This window comes from Barbus barbus (genome assembly GCF_936440315.1).
Source record: "Barbus barbus genome assembly, chromosome: 28".
Taxonomy (NCBI): Eukaryota; Metazoa; Chordata; class Actinopteri; order Cypriniformes; family Cyprinidae; genus Barbus; species Barbus barbus.
This window is the reverse complement of record NC_136756.1, coordinates 2,293,291-2,308,764: the sequence shown is the minus strand read 5'-3', so window position 1 is coordinate 2,308,764 and position 15,474 is coordinate 2,293,291. Positions and strand designations below refer to the sequence as shown.

The following is a 15,474-nucleotide window of genomic DNA, read 5'->3' as shown; positions in this document are numbered from 1 at the left end:
CATATTTGTCTGAGTGCTATGAATATTCCTTTTCCAAAGTTTGTGTGCCTATAAGTATTAATGAAATTTTAATGTTCTGTTAGATTCTGGTTCCTAAAAACCTTTTCTTTTGGATTTTAACCCCTGTGGTTCAATATCTTAGATATGGTCATCTCATTGTGGCTCCATGTCCAAATTGTTGAATTTTACACATTTGCGGTAAATCAGAAAGTGTGTAATGAAAGCAGGCGATAAATGACAAATGATCATTTATACACTGAAAAAATTACTTTTTGAATTAACTCAATTTTTTTAAGTTTTAAAGGCAAGTGGTTACACTAAATTAATTTATCTTACTTTTAAACAAAAAAAAATAATAAGTTGAACTTTCTCAATGTTTTTAGTTATATCAACTCAATTATAAACATTGGCCATTAATAGATATTACTGATCCAAAAATGGGCATCTCTATATTGATTAAATATAAGGATTATTGACTAAAATTTACAGTGGCAGCTGATGAATAAATTAATTGTAGTGTTGATTCATAAATGTGAGGAACAGAATTAATGAACGTTTCTTTTTCCTTAAAACAATATAGCATTAAATACGCTTACCAAAAGCTTAAACAATTGCTCCATATGTCCCTGTTGTGCCTTAGATAGAGAGGGAAAAGAAACTCACAGGCAAATGAGCAACAAATTATTATTATCTGAAGTGTTGTAGATACCATTTTTTCTGAAATTCATCTAACAGGTTTTTATTTTTTTCTTATCTCACTGCTTAACAATAACCAATGATTTGTATTCTATAACATTTTCCCTATATTTTATAACGACAGTTTTTTTGATTGGTTTGTACATTACATGAACCTTTTCTCACGTAATCTGCTCACCTCATGTCATTTATGTTGCCAGAAATTGCAACCTCTATTTGAAATTGAATGACTTCTAGTTGCTTTGTTACTTCAGATTGTTGTCTGTGTGAACACTCCTTAAAAGTGTAAATGTAAATGTGTGTGTATAGGAGAGTGTGCCTCCTGTCATGGCCTTCCATTTGGGTTCTCTGGGCTTTCTTACACCATTTAACTTTGACACATTCCAATCTCAGGTCACCCAGGTTATAGAAGGTAAGTCATTACACTCTGGGAGGACATCTGATTTGTCAAAGTTTATATTTGTTGCCTAGAGAGCTGACACAAGCCATTCCAAAGGCTATGTCATAAGTTAGGCATCAGCATTTTGCAGCTATTTACCTTGTATCCAGGATATTGAATTTTGGAAGAGTAATGTTGCTTTATGTAAAAATATAATGAATTCAATGAAAATATCTTATGTGTTTTAATTAATGTTTTAGTTCATGTTTTTGTGCAGTATATTTATAATGATTCGTAAATAGTGCGTATGTAAAGAATTAATGCAGTATTTCTTGTTCTTTTTGTAGGAAATGCTGCCATAATTCTACGCAGTCGTCTAGAAGTGAAGGTAGTGAAAGAATATAGAGAGAAGGGATCTGTGGAGGAAATGAGTTTAGTCACTAATGGGAACAGAACTATGCAGTATCAAGTGAGTACCAGTAAACATCACATTAGTAAACATCACATTATAAATGAGGGTAACATAAAAATAAACTACTGTTCTCACTGTAGTAGCAGTTACAATGGCTATTAGATGAAGCTGAGTTGAATCTGGTGTGTTAGATGAGGGAGACAGTGCTGGCGTGCTCTAGGACAGTTTGGAAAACCACTGCATTACAGAGAGAGACATGTTCTTAAATGTGACTCATATTAACAAATACATACATGCACAGTTTTAAGGCAGCGGCTACATCAACAAACATCCTGACGCTGCCTTTATCATCGCGGGAGATGCCAACCTTTAACAAAGCCAACCTCTTTTATCAACATGTATCCTGTCCAACTAGAGGACCAAACACACTGGATCATTGTTAAACTCAGTTCAAGAATGCCTACAAAGCCCGCTCACTACCGGCTTTTGGCAGATCGGACCATGCCGCCATTTTCCTAACACCGGAATATAAACAAAGGCTCGTTCAGGAACCTCCGGCGCAGAGAGTAGTGATGCGCTGGTCCTCCCACTCAGAGACTATGCTGCAGGCGGCGCTTGATGACGTCGACTTGGACATGTTCCGGGCGAGTTCTTCTGACGTCAGCGAGTTCAAAGATGTAGCATTAAGCTTCGTAAACACGCTAACCGAGCAAGCTACAGAAACAATAACTATAAGGACATTATCCAATCAGAAACCGTGGGTGGACAGAACTATCCGTGCTGCGGTTAACACACGCACTGCCGCTTACAATGAGGCTCTTCTGACCGGGAATATGAGCGAGTACAAAGCATCGTGCTATGCTCTCCGACGCGCAGTAAGAGCCGCTAAACACAGATACAGAGAGAGAATTGAGTCTCATTTCCAGCTCAACGACTCTCGACGGATGTGGCAGGGACTGAGGACCATCTGTGCCTTCGGAAACAAATCCTCCGCGGAGGTGAGAGCAGATCCGTTGCTGGCCGACGAGTTTAACATCTTCTACGGCCGCTTCGATGGCAACGGCGGCGGCGCGTCTCTGCTGACCAGCGCGTCAGGAAGCAGCGGGCAGAGCAGCGATGATCCTGTAATCACCGTGTCGGAGGATGAGGTTCGGAGGGCGCTAAAGAGAGTGAACGTCAGAAAAGCAGCCGGACCTGATGGGATAACCGGCCGTGTTCTGAGGTCCTGCGCTGATCAGCTCGCTGGTTTGTTCACGTCTATCTTTAATGAGTCCCTTGCTACCTCCGTGGTTCCCAATTCATTCAAAAAATCCATCATTATCCCTGTGCCAAAGAACAATAAACCCTCTTGCCTGAATGACTATCGCCCAGTTGCCCTCACATCTATAGTCATGAAGGTTTTTGAGAGACTTGTAAAGAGCCACATTTGCTCCTCCATCCCTGATACTCTGGACCCTCTTCAGTTTGCCTATCGCCCAAATAGATCCACTGACGATGCCATCTCTCACGTCCTCCACTCTTCCCTCACACACTTGGACAGCAACAATGGGAATTATGTACGGCTGCTATTCATTGACTATAGCTCAGCTTTCAACACTATAGTCCCCATCAAGCTGGCATCTAAACTCACAGACCTCGGCCTAAACTCCTCACTCTGTGACTGGATTCAAGACTTCCTCACCGGCAGACCTCAAGTGGTGAAAGTTGGCCAGTTCACCTCAAACTGAACATAGGAGCCCCACAGGGCTGTGTCCTGAGTCCCCTGCTCTACTCTCTCTACACGCATGACTGCGTGTCCTCTCACAGCTCCACATCTATTATCAAATTCGCTGATGATACTGTGGTTCTGGGCCTCATCTCCAACAACGATGAGACCTCATACTTGGATGAGGTAGAGAGACTCACATCATGGTGCCAGGACAACTGTCTCTCTCTGAATGTGAGCAAAACTAAAGAACTGATCATGGACTTTAGGAAGAGACAGCAGCAGCCCTACACTCCTCTTATGATCAGTGGGACCCCTGTGGAGAGGGTGAGTAGCTTCAAGTACCTCGGTGTAAACATCTCCGAGAACCTGACTTGGACTACACACATCCAAACACAGGTTAAGAAAGCCAGGCAAAGACTGTACCATCTGCGACAGCTGAGGAAATTCAGGGTCTCACCAGCAATCCTGAAAACTTTCTATTCAGGGACCATAGAAAGTGTATTGACTCAGTGCATCTCAGTGTGGTATGGAAACAGCTCCAATCAGGACTGCAAAGCACTACAGAGAGTTGTGCGCTTAGCTGAGCGCATCTCAGGGTCTGCTCTCCCCTCTCTGCAGGACATCTACCTCAAACGCTGCAAAAATAGAGCTGTCAAAATCATCAAGGACTCTAATCACCCTGGTAACCATCTATTCACTTTGCTTCCATCTGGTAAGCACTTCCGTAGCCTGATGGCAAAAACTGAGAGACTTAGGAGGAGCTTCTTCCCCCAGGCCATCAGGCTCCTAAACTCTAACTCTGTGTCATAATATCACTTGACTCCATGTAAATATCACCATATCAATAAGCTATTCATAATTTTTCTCTACCTCATATTGCTGCTATTCAAATACCCTGTACAACTTTTTTGCACATTCCTCTTATTACTATTTAAGTCAACAACATACTGACCTGCACATTTATATTTATATTTTTTATCTTATCTTATCTTTTATTTTATTTTATTCTTTTATTTTATTTTTTCTACTTTTCGTCTTCTTAATATTTGTATACTTTATAATTGCACTGTCCTTGGAGCGGACCTGACCTACATTTCACTGCTGGTTATACTCTGTATAATTGTGTATGTGACAAATAAAACTCTTGAATCTTGAATCTTGAATCTTTGAGTAAAAAAAAAAAAAAAAAAAGTAGTGCTGTCAAAATTAGCGCGTTAACGCAGGTGATTAATTTTTTCAGTTTAACCCGTTAAAAATATTTAATGGCGTTAACACAGGGGCGGGGCTAGTGTTGGCCACCCCACTCACAACTGCTGCCTCTGTCTCTTTTTTCTTGCTAATTTAGTCACAGAACGTCTTTATGAGCATTTCAAATAGGAGATGTTTCAGACGCGTGCTTCAACTTCACTTCAGCGTCAGGCGTGAGTCAAAGGAGCGCGGAAACTGTACTGTACTGAACAAAGGCGCTGCCGCACGCTGTAGCCTTTATCATTTCATATCAAAGCGCGAAAGAAACGATGTGCATGCAATGTCGTGGTCAGTTAAGTCATGAAGGTGATTAAAACTGCCTTAAAACTGTGCTTGCGTGAAATATATGAGTCACATTTAAGAACATGTCTCTGAAATGGTTTTCAAAACTGTCCTGCACTTTCTCACTCATCTAACACACTCGTCAGATCATTAATAGAGACTTTAAGACCTGAAGTGGGTCAGAAAATGTATAGTGAGTGTAAAGAGAGAAAACACGATGCGTGTCAGATCCGCCTCGGCAGCTCTTAAAGAAAAAGCAGCCAAAATAACCTATTAACCCAGCTGCTGTGATGTCTGTTCATCTAAGAACAAAAAAAAAAAAAAAAAGGAAATCAATAACTTTATAGCTTTAAGGACTCATCTGTATTTAATTTAGAATTTAGTGTTTGATAACTTTATTCAATTTCTGTATATTTCCTACTTGCTGAAGGGCATAGGTAGCTAAATATGACATTGGTTATACTGTGTTTATGAGAAAATTGTTTAAAGTTCACTTAAATTAGAAGTTATTTTTATTAAAGTCTAATAAATATTAAAATTGATGGCTTTCAGTTATACTGTAATGTTGAATGGCAATAGTCAATGGTTAAATATTAGGGAAAAAAAATTATTTTATAGAGACATCAATATTGGTGTCAGTGATACTGGCCTTCATTCATTAAAAAGATGCCATTAATCAAATATTAAAAATATACCGTCTTTATGTTGTTTCTACATTAATTTGAAGATTAAATGTGAAATTATTGCAATATAAAAGTAGATTTAAAAAGTTTAATGTTAGGTGGGATTAATCGTGATTAATTTCAGGAAAAAATTGTGATTAATTAGTTAATTTTTTTAATCGATTGACAGCACTAAAAAAAGTCTTCACTTCAAAATGTTAAATTTTTTGGCAGTTATTATGCTGGGTTTCCAGATATTTTCATGTGGAAAGCCGTTGTCTTATTTTCTGTAAATAATATATCTTTCTGTCAGGTGCTGAATGAAGTCGTTGTAGACAGAGGTCCGTGTTCCTACCTCTCTAATGTGGACTTGTTTCTGGATGGTCACCTGATCACCACTGTTCAGGGAGATGGTTAGTGTAAAAATAAGGCATAGTTATTTCAGTAAACCACAGAAAAAAAGAAGCATGTTCTGTTTTTCCCCCTTCTGCACCAAAAACATACAAAACAGTAATTTCAAAACCAAGGTATGTACCAAACCACCATTTTTGTGTAGTTACACCCCTTCTGTTTACTGTTATATTTTAGACAAAATGCTGATGAGAAAATTCAAGAAAAGCATTTTGTCCAATAATGTTCTGTGATGTGCTTTTCTAAATAATTATATAATAGTTATAATAGTATTTTTTTTTTTAATTATTGCTCTCTTTTCCAGGCGTGATAGTGTCCACTCCCACAGGAAGTACTGCATACGCAGTAGCAGCAGGTGCCTCTATGATTCATCCAAATGTTCCAGCCATCATGATCACACCCGTCTGTCCACACTCCCTCTCTTTCAGACCCATCGTAGTGCCTGCTGGGGTTGAGCTTAAGGTGAATCCACAACACCAGCTGCTCTTTGGCTTTGACTGCATAAGGACATTTACTGAATCCTTTTATGATTTTAGATTATGCTGTCCCGTGATGCCAGAAACACGGCCTGGGTGTCGCTTGACGGCAGGAAACGGCAGGAAATTGCCTATGGGGACAGGTAAGTGACTTCAGCATGAACATGTCAACATAAATTTTTGTAAGCATTCAGCAGATTAGTTCAAATATGCTGACAAGAAACGTAGGGTGGGATTTGTTTCTCGGTGTGTCCTATTATCTTTAACCCTATGATTATTCATTAAGTTTGGGTAGGAATAGTCAAATCTAGCTTAAATCATGAAGTACTCCACCTGCCTGCAGGTAAAAATTCTTCAGCAATAACATAGATGATTCCCTTGTGGTCATTCTATTTTTAGGCATAGGGCATTTTAAGTCTCACACGAGGCAATCATAACAAAAAAAAATTGTATTGGTTACAATACAAAACAGTTAATGCAAAACTAAATTTTCAAATCATCTAAGTTAAGAGCTCTATAATCAAACCCTAAACAGCAGTAATGGAGATGCTGTTAAGTGTTCTTCGATAGGGTATCAGGGTATCACACTTAAAGGTCACCTATTATGCAGAATTCACCTTTACATGTTGTTTGAACATAAATGTGTGTTGGCAGTGTGTGCACACAGCCATCCTGTAATGATAAAAATCCACCCACTTCTTTTTTTAAATCCCTATAAATCATAAGCAGTGTCTCAGAACAAGCCATTTGTAGAATCTGTAAAATGTGATGTCACATTTTTTAAGCCCCACCCACAACTGTTGATGGACACTGCTGTATAAGCAGAGACCTGGCACTGAGTGAGGCGCACGCAATCCACCATGTTTATCTTCATGCTAGAGCTTTTAAAAGCAGCATTCAGCAGAGACTAACTGCTAAACTTACAATCAGCACACGTGACGTATTCGCTGAGCATTGGCCAATCAGAATCAAGATCTAGTTCAAGAGCGTTTGCTGAGCAACTGCAGCGATTAGCCAACTGAGGCGATGAGGTGTACTGTGCAACGATAGTGAACGTGATAAAACACAAAATATCTAAATGTAAAGGAGGGGCTGAGAAGCTGAGGGAGAAAAAAAGGCAAGCACTTGAGGCACAGGCCACCAAATGCGTAAAAATAAGTTATTTGCTGGAAGGCCAGCAAAAGACTTAAATAAAGATGTCAGCAGGGCGGCCCTGACTTCTGAGGTGAGACGGACATTTAATAAATGCAATGTTAATCAGAATCCACTCTCAAAGTTTTTTTGACTATTTAGGGATTTCCAAATGTGATATTGATTTAATACAACAGTTCAATGAACAAGAAGCTAATATTAAGTGACTTACATCATCTGACTATAACACTATTGACTGATTTTGCTCTATTTCGTCAATGAAAATAGTTTCAAAGTCACAGTTGTGCCGCTGCACATTTCCATGCAAACACAGTGGTGTTTCATTTATGAATGAACGTGAATTTATGAATGAATGTTTATGAATGAATCTAGTGAGTCAATGATTCAACTACGCATTCATAAAGGCAGTCGCTTGTATCGCTCCTAAATGAATCAGCCGTTCAAACGAATCAATTGAATGAATGATTCAGTGATTTGACGTCATCTAGTGGCAGTTTTAGTTTCATTTTTAAAGGGGTCATATGACGTTGCTAAAAATAACATTATTTTGTGTATTTGGTGTAATGCAATGAGTTTATGCGGTTTAAGGTTCAAAAAACACATTATTTTCCACATACTGTACATTATTGTTGCTCCTCTATGCTCCGCCTTTCTGAAACGCATCAATTTTTACAAAGCTCATCGTTTTGAGAAGCGAGGTGTGCTCTGATTGGCCAGCTATCCAGTGCGTTGTGATTGGCCGAATACATCAAGCGTGAGAAGGAAATGTTACGCCCCTCACCATATTGTGATGCCGTGTCCCAGTGCGACAACACAAAAACAATAAAACCCATTATAAACGAGGCATTTGTTGCATCCAGTGGGGACATTATTGATGATTATAATGACTTATACTGTCTTTTTACATATCGCGTTGCATTACCATGTCTGCATTTGTGATCGGAGAAACAACAAACACTACTCTACACTGCTCAAAACTCGCATTTGTATCATCAGTGGCAAATTCTTTAAATAAGAAAATGTACTTACAGGCTGAGAGTCAGAAGCGCCAGACTGTCCTTGCAAAGTTGGAATTGCCCCACTTTATAGAAACAACCTTTGTGCACAGCTGGCAGGCTACTACCAGGTTCAGGAAATAGTCCTCCGTAAAATGGGCTGCACACACTCTAAAATTTGGGTTGAACTGTTCTGGAACAGTGTTGTAGATACAACTGAACCACTGATTTCTAGTTGTGTCCTCTTTTGGAAGCCCAAAAAAAGTACTTTCGCTTTCACAACGAAACACAGCGTCTCTCGCCGGCGGCAGCAACAACACTACAGCCAGAATAATAGCTCCGCCTTCTTTCTTTGCGTATACATTTGGGCGGTGTTTTGCACATCTTCCCTCATCGTGACGTAGACGTGGGGGAGGGTCACGATGAGGGAATGAGCCGTTTTAGGAGGGTGTGGTCGAGTCTTAACTTTTATAAAGAATATCTCTTTGGTTTTGAGACTTTAGTCTTTACAACTTCAGGGATCTTATCTATGCACAAACAGCTTGTAACACTCCAAAGAGAAAGGAAAACTTGAAATCGCATCATAGGACCCCTTTAAAGTATAATTTAAGTTCTCTCCAAGAACTCCAAAATGAAGTCAGCTCCACAACTAGCTTTTTTTCAGTTCCTAAAATGTTCTATTTTTGATTATTCTGAGTAAAGATGCATGAGATGTTTTCTGTACTGCATACTCTTCTAATTGACATAAAAACCATTATACCATATTTTTCAATTATTTGCCTTAATAAACTTAAATTTTAGCCTATTTTTGAGCCCTCCCAGATAGCAAAATTCCCGAGGCCCAGATCAGGCCCACTCCTGATACTTTCATCTGACCCACATACTGCGTGGAATGATGGCACTTGGGCGGTCTGCTCCTGTTTGCTAGATTTGGGCCACAAGCAAGCCAAAGGAAGGCCCAATGTCAGCCATGAATAGGGTTGGGTATCGTTTTTTTTTTTTTTTCGATACGGGTTCTAAATCGATGCTTTTAAAATGGTACCGGTGCCTAAACGGTGCCTGAACCGATTCTTATAAAAAAAAAAAATAATAAAAAAAAAATTAAATTGACCAATTAATAATTGGATTGGCCATTAGCACTAAACACATGATGTCTTTCAGAAGGCACCCAAGCGACCAAAAAATCCACATATCCAGTCACAGAAGTTATTCAAGCTATCTCTGGTATTTTCATAATAATTAAGTATATTTATAATCCATTGCTAATCAATGTATTAGTAACCTATGGAACATATTTTCTGCCTCACTCTGTGACAAGAAGCTACAAAAGATCACAAAAGGAAGCATTTAACTGGTGTTGTGGACTAAAAAGGTTATAATGTTCTCTTTTGTTGGACAACAGGTTTAAAATACGTGAATTCAAGAGAATTTTAGCTTTAGGTATTTTAATTTTGAAGGACTTACTGAAGAACAGACTGAATCAATCGATAGCAGGGCTGCATGTCAGCCATGACAATCAATCAAATAAAGCAGAACTGGCCCAATTCTGGGTCACATCTATTTTAATGCTGGCCCAGATTCGGCCCACCGACAATTCCTGCTGGACATGAGACTCGAACTCGCAACCTTTAGGTTTCGAGTCTGACTCTGTAACCATTAGGCCATGACTTCCCATATGTAGATGTAAGACCAAACACACTCAGAGTGAACATACAGGAACTGAAGTACTGAGACCAAACAAGGATAGGCAAGGCAAGGTAATGCAAGTTTATTTATATAGCATATAGTATATTTCATAGACAATGGTAATTCAAAGTGCTTTACATAAATGGAAAATAATCATTAAAAAATATAATCACAAAAATAAAAAATTGATTGAATTAAAATAAAAATTGATTGAATAAAATACAGTGCAATCCGTTCTGATATAGCACAGTGCTCATTCAGTAAATGCACAGCTAAACAGATGAGTTTTGAGTCTAGATTTAAATGTGGCTAATGCTTTAGCAAATCTGGGCCTGTACTCACAAAACATGTTATCTTAGCACGAAGAGTTCTCCTAAATAGCAGTAAAAGTTTTTAGCTAAGAGTTTTCTCTTAAAACCTATTCACAAAGCTGCTGAGACACACTTTTACTAAGGAATTCTTAAGGAAGATGTCTTAAGCTAAGAGTAAGGACGGGGTTGACCTCTTTGCTATGGATGATGTCAGCATGCTTATTAACTATGAACACAGTGATTGGCTGATAGTCTCTGTCAGAGATTTAGTCATAGAAATATTGTAGAGCACAATATCATGTTGCCACATTCAAATAAAGATTTTAAAATGCAGGATACGTGTCACTGATTAAACAAGTATATGTTCAGCTTATTGTCAGCCTCTTACATGTATGCTTCTCTAAAGAAATTAGTGGATATGCATATAAACAGCCTTTTAATTAACAGAGGCAAATTGGGAATAGTTTTAGGAATAGTATGTGGCTTGGTCTTAGTGACTCCCTCTTCACTACTCCTAACATTACACAGATTTAAGAGCTAGTTTTAGTGCTAAAATGCTTTCTGAAATACTCTTAAAATTTAGGAGTCCTAAATGAGTTATGAGCTACTTTGAAAGATCTTAAGATGTATTGTGAATACGGGCCCTGATCTCTTCTGGAAGCTGGTTCCAACTGTGCTTGTTTTGTGTGAACCCTTGGTATTTCTAACTGACTCGATCCTAATGATCTGAGTGGTCTGTTAGGTTTATATTCAGTGAGCATATCAGGGCCCGTATTCATAAAGATTCTAAGAATCCTCTCAGAAAACTCTTAATTTAGCTTAAAAACTTTTACGTAGGAGTCTTAGCTTAAGAGCGATTCGGAACCGATCTGAGAGCAACTCTGAGGGAGGAAAAGACAAAAACTTTTATCTTAATGAGGAGGCGGGGCTGACCCCGTTGCTATGTATGACACAATCTTTTGAAGACTGTGATTGGTTGGTTGTCAAGAAGGAAATAAAAGAGCATTTTTAAGAGTAGGGTATATTATAAGCCTTCACTTTGAAATTACAGGCGTAATTTTTCCTCTCGCTCTTTCTCTCACACACACACACACACACACACATTATATATGTATACATATTCTTAATTTTTTATTTACCATGCTGTCATACTTACAGAGCCGGCGCCAGGGCACCTCCATCGGGGGGGCATTTAAATTTCTAGGGGGGGACAAATCACATTTTGTGGGTGTGTGTGTGTGTGTGTGTGTGTGTGTGTCGGGGGGGGGGGGGGGGGCTGCAATCTGTGATCTCGTGCAGTTGCCGACGCTCACTAAAGCGTGCAATCGCTTTATGTGTGCTGTTTTATCGGTACTTTCGCTTTCAAAATCGATCGAGTTCAGCAAGGAGGGGAGAGGATGGAAAGTGGGGGGGCACAGTAACTCGTTTGGGGGGGGCACGGCCCGCGACGCCCCTTGGCACCGGCTCTGCATACTTACTGTGTTTTATAGGAAATGAACAGAGCCATATAAGCCTAATAAGTGCTGTAACAGACCTAAATCATCACTGCTGCATAGTTGCATTTTTCCAGTTGCCAAATATGCTAATGTAGTGATTTCTGGCGCTATGGCAATTGAGCGCGGTGTCTGAGATGTTAGCTAATAAGATCAGTCACAAACATGATCCCTGCACGATCTAATGTGTAGCGTCTTATTAAATCACTGTCATGCATTGTGTGCAACACATTTCTTATCCCTCTTCATGTTTCGTCCATTTTCTCCGCTGTTAAAGAAACTCTTAAGCACCTTAAAAGTCCTCGTCCATACTCCTAACAATTTTGGACCTTAAGACCTTTTTTAAGGGTTAAGATGCTTTCTGAATTACTTTTTTCTTTATTAGGATCTTTAATATTAAGAGGAAACACCCACATTTCTAAGAATTTTCTTAGAATTTTGTTACTAGGAGCAACTCTTAGCACTAAAATTCTTCATGAATACGGGCCCTGATCTCTGTGTGGTTCACTGGCTGTTGTCAGACTCCTTGTGCAAACAAAAATCTCACTGGATTTTTACAAATAATGGCAAATACAGCAAAATCAATTACAGATCACAGCCAATCAGAAACCATTTTAACATCATTTAAAATAAATACTCACTGACTGATAAACTTTGTAATGTAATACACTTGTTGTTTACATTGAGTTCACATTTGTTTGTTTTTTTAATGATAATCCTCTCTATTTTATAGTATTACCATCACAGCGTCATGTTTCCCTGTTCCGTCCATCTGTTTCCGTGATCCCGTGAATGACTGGTTCGAGAGCCTGGCCCAATGTTTACACTGGAATGTTCGTAAGAAACAGAGTCATCTGAGTTCTGAAGAGGAAGAGTTCTGACCACATTCCAAGCTTTTATAGCACTGGTACTTAGATATTTTTTTGTTTGTCTTTAAAAAGTTTTAGTACATGCAGTAATGTTTTCTCATGTTTGCCATAATTAGCCAAATTAATCTAATAAAGCATTGTCTCATTTCAGCTAAGGAGGAAAAAATACAAAATTATATTTAAAATGATATTAAAAAATTTTTTTAGGGCAATTAATATTTGACTTTTTTTTCACAAAAGCACTTTGTGTGTGCAAGTGTGTGTACATGAGTGTGTATGTGTTTGTAAACTCTCATTAGAGATAAGTAATTTTTTAATTTTATCCATTATGGCAATGAGAACTCTGTGGGAATGTGTGAAAAAGGCATAATTTTCTTCTTATAAAATCCTTTCTTCTTTAATTTGTGGGTGAAATGTAACCCCAATATACATGGCCATGTATTCTTGGTGAATTTTGTGAAAATTACTTCATTTATGTCTATTCATTCCATGATGAAGTACTGTCAGTGTTGGGCTGACAATGTCTTTTAAAAGATTCTAGCAATAACTGCCTTTTAATATACTGCATTGTGCCTTATAGAGTATCAAAGTCAGCCAATTGGGGGAAATTCTTTACAGTATTGGGTGAATGTATTTATGCCATATTTAGAATGTATTGTACACACTGGTTATCGATATATTACATATCTGAGAATTATTATTTTATTTTTTTTGATACCCCTGGAATTTTCCAATGTTGTCTTGCAGCCCAACAAACAACTAAATTATCAATGCATTAAAATCTGTGTATTAAATATTCAAATACTGTAATGTTCCTTTTTTAGTTTTATATACAACTATCACAGGAAACGTGTACATAAAGCCTATCCTAGATTTTAGATTGAAATGTAAGTTTTTTTATATCAGTAAATATTAATACAGCTTCATATTCAACAATGGCCTTTTACTCAGTTTACACAATATCTAACCTTTGCTTCTGTGTTTTTCTTGACAGAAGCCAGTTTTTATTTACTGTCAGAATTTATATTATTATTAAAAAGAATGATCATAGCAAAAATGTTTAAATAATGTTTGTCCTTGTCTTTTACTGTTTTCCAAAGTTCAGTGCAAAATGCAAATGCAAAATTTTTGTTTTTTTTACAACTTTAGATAATAAATTGTAGATGATTGACAAATTTAAATACTTTTAAGATGACTGTTGTGTTTCTTGCCCTCTATTATATGTTTTATACAATAAAACTCCACTTTATCAGTAGCTTTCTTTTGATGGTCTATTTAAAAAAGTCATGTCATGCAGTTACTTTGTTTGGCATTTGTGTGCATATAAGCTCTTCCTCCTTCCTTATTCCTGTAGTCATGTATAAGCCCAGCATCGTTTCAGAGAAATTAGTTTTTGTAGGACAAATAGTCAGGTTGTACAAAATAAAACCGCTTTATTATTTAATTATGGGTGTTTGTAAAGGAGGAAATAAGTTTTTTTTTTTTTTGCCCTATGAGTTTCTGGTAACACTTTATATTAAGGTACATATATACTTTTAAGTAGTTACTTATTAGCATGCATATCACTAGCATGGTTATTTATTTGCTGTTTATTAGTGCTTATACAGCACATATTAATGCCTTATGCTGCATGACTATGTTCTACAACTAATAGAACATTAACTAAAAGTTTTACTTCAATAAAATGCTAACTACGCTTGTTAGGATGTACAAGCGGCCAGTATTCCCTAATCTTTTTCTATTCTGTTTACTTATTTTCTATATATATTATTTATATACAGTATACAGGTGCTGGTCATAAAATTAGAATATCATGAAAAAGTTTATTTATTTCAGTAATACCATTCAAAAAGTGAAACTTGTATATTAGATTCATTCATTACACACAGACTGATATATTTCAAATGTTTATTTCCTTTAATTTTGATGATTATAACTGACAACTAATGAAAGTCCCAAATTCAGTATCTCAGAAAATTAGAATATCAATTAAGACCAATGCAAAAAAAAAAAAATGATTTTTAGAAATGTTGGCCAACTGAAAAGTATGAACATGAAAAGTATGAGCATGTACAGCACTCAATATTTAGTTGGGGCTCCTTTGGCCTGGATTACTGCAGCAATGCGGCGTGGCATGGAGTCGATCAGTCTGTGGCACTGCTCAGGTGTTATGAGAGCCCATGTTGCTCTGATAGTGGCCTTCAGCTCTTCTGAATTGTTGGGTCTGGCGTATTGCATCTTCCTCTTTTTCTATGGTTTTCTATGGGGTTAAGGTCAGGCGAGTTTGCTGGCCAATCAAGAACAGGGATACCATGGTCCTTAAACCAGGTACTGGTAGCTTTGGCAGTGTGTGCAGGTGCCAAGTCCTGTTGGAAAATGAAATCTGCATCTCCATAAAGTTGGTCAGCAGCAGGAAGCATGAAGTGCTCTAAAACTTCCTGGTAGATGGCTGCGTTGACCTTGGACCTCAGAAAACACAATGGACCAACACCAGCAGATGACATGGCACCCCAAACCATCAATGACTGTGGAAACTTTACACTGGACCTCAAGCAACGTGGATTATGTGCCTCTCCTCTCTTCCTCCAGACTCTGGGACCTTGATTTCCAAAGGAAATGCAAAATGTACTTTCATCAGAGAACATAACTTTGGACCACTCAGCAGCAGTCCAGTCAAGACGCTTCTGACTCTGT

At 38.0% G+C, this 15,474-nt stretch overlaps 1 protein-coding gene across 2 annotated transcripts in view; it reads left to right on the top strand.

Annotated features, from left to right (window-relative positions):
* The window catches only part of LOC306847944 (NAD kinase-like), a 37,683-nt gene extending 23,649 nt beyond the window's left edge, over positions 1–14,034 (top strand). For both annotated transcript variants that reach the window (XM_079382197.1, XM_079382198.1), the window contains 6 exons: positions 1,006–1,108; positions 1,423–1,544; positions 5,701–5,800; positions 6,103–6,260; positions 6,335–6,417; positions 12,645–14,034. In XM_079382197.1, coding sequence (XP_079238323.1) covers positions 1,006–1,108; positions 1,423–1,544; positions 5,701–5,800; positions 6,103–6,260; positions 6,335–6,417; positions 12,645–12,792 — 714 coding nt within the window. In that variant the 3' untranslated portion in view covers positions 12,793–14,034. The remainder of the gene's footprint in view (positions 1–1,005; positions 1,109–1,422; positions 1,545–5,700; positions 5,801–6,102; positions 6,261–6,334; positions 6,418–12,644) is intronic.
* The last annotated feature ends 1,440 nt before the right edge of the window (positions 14,035–15,474 follow it).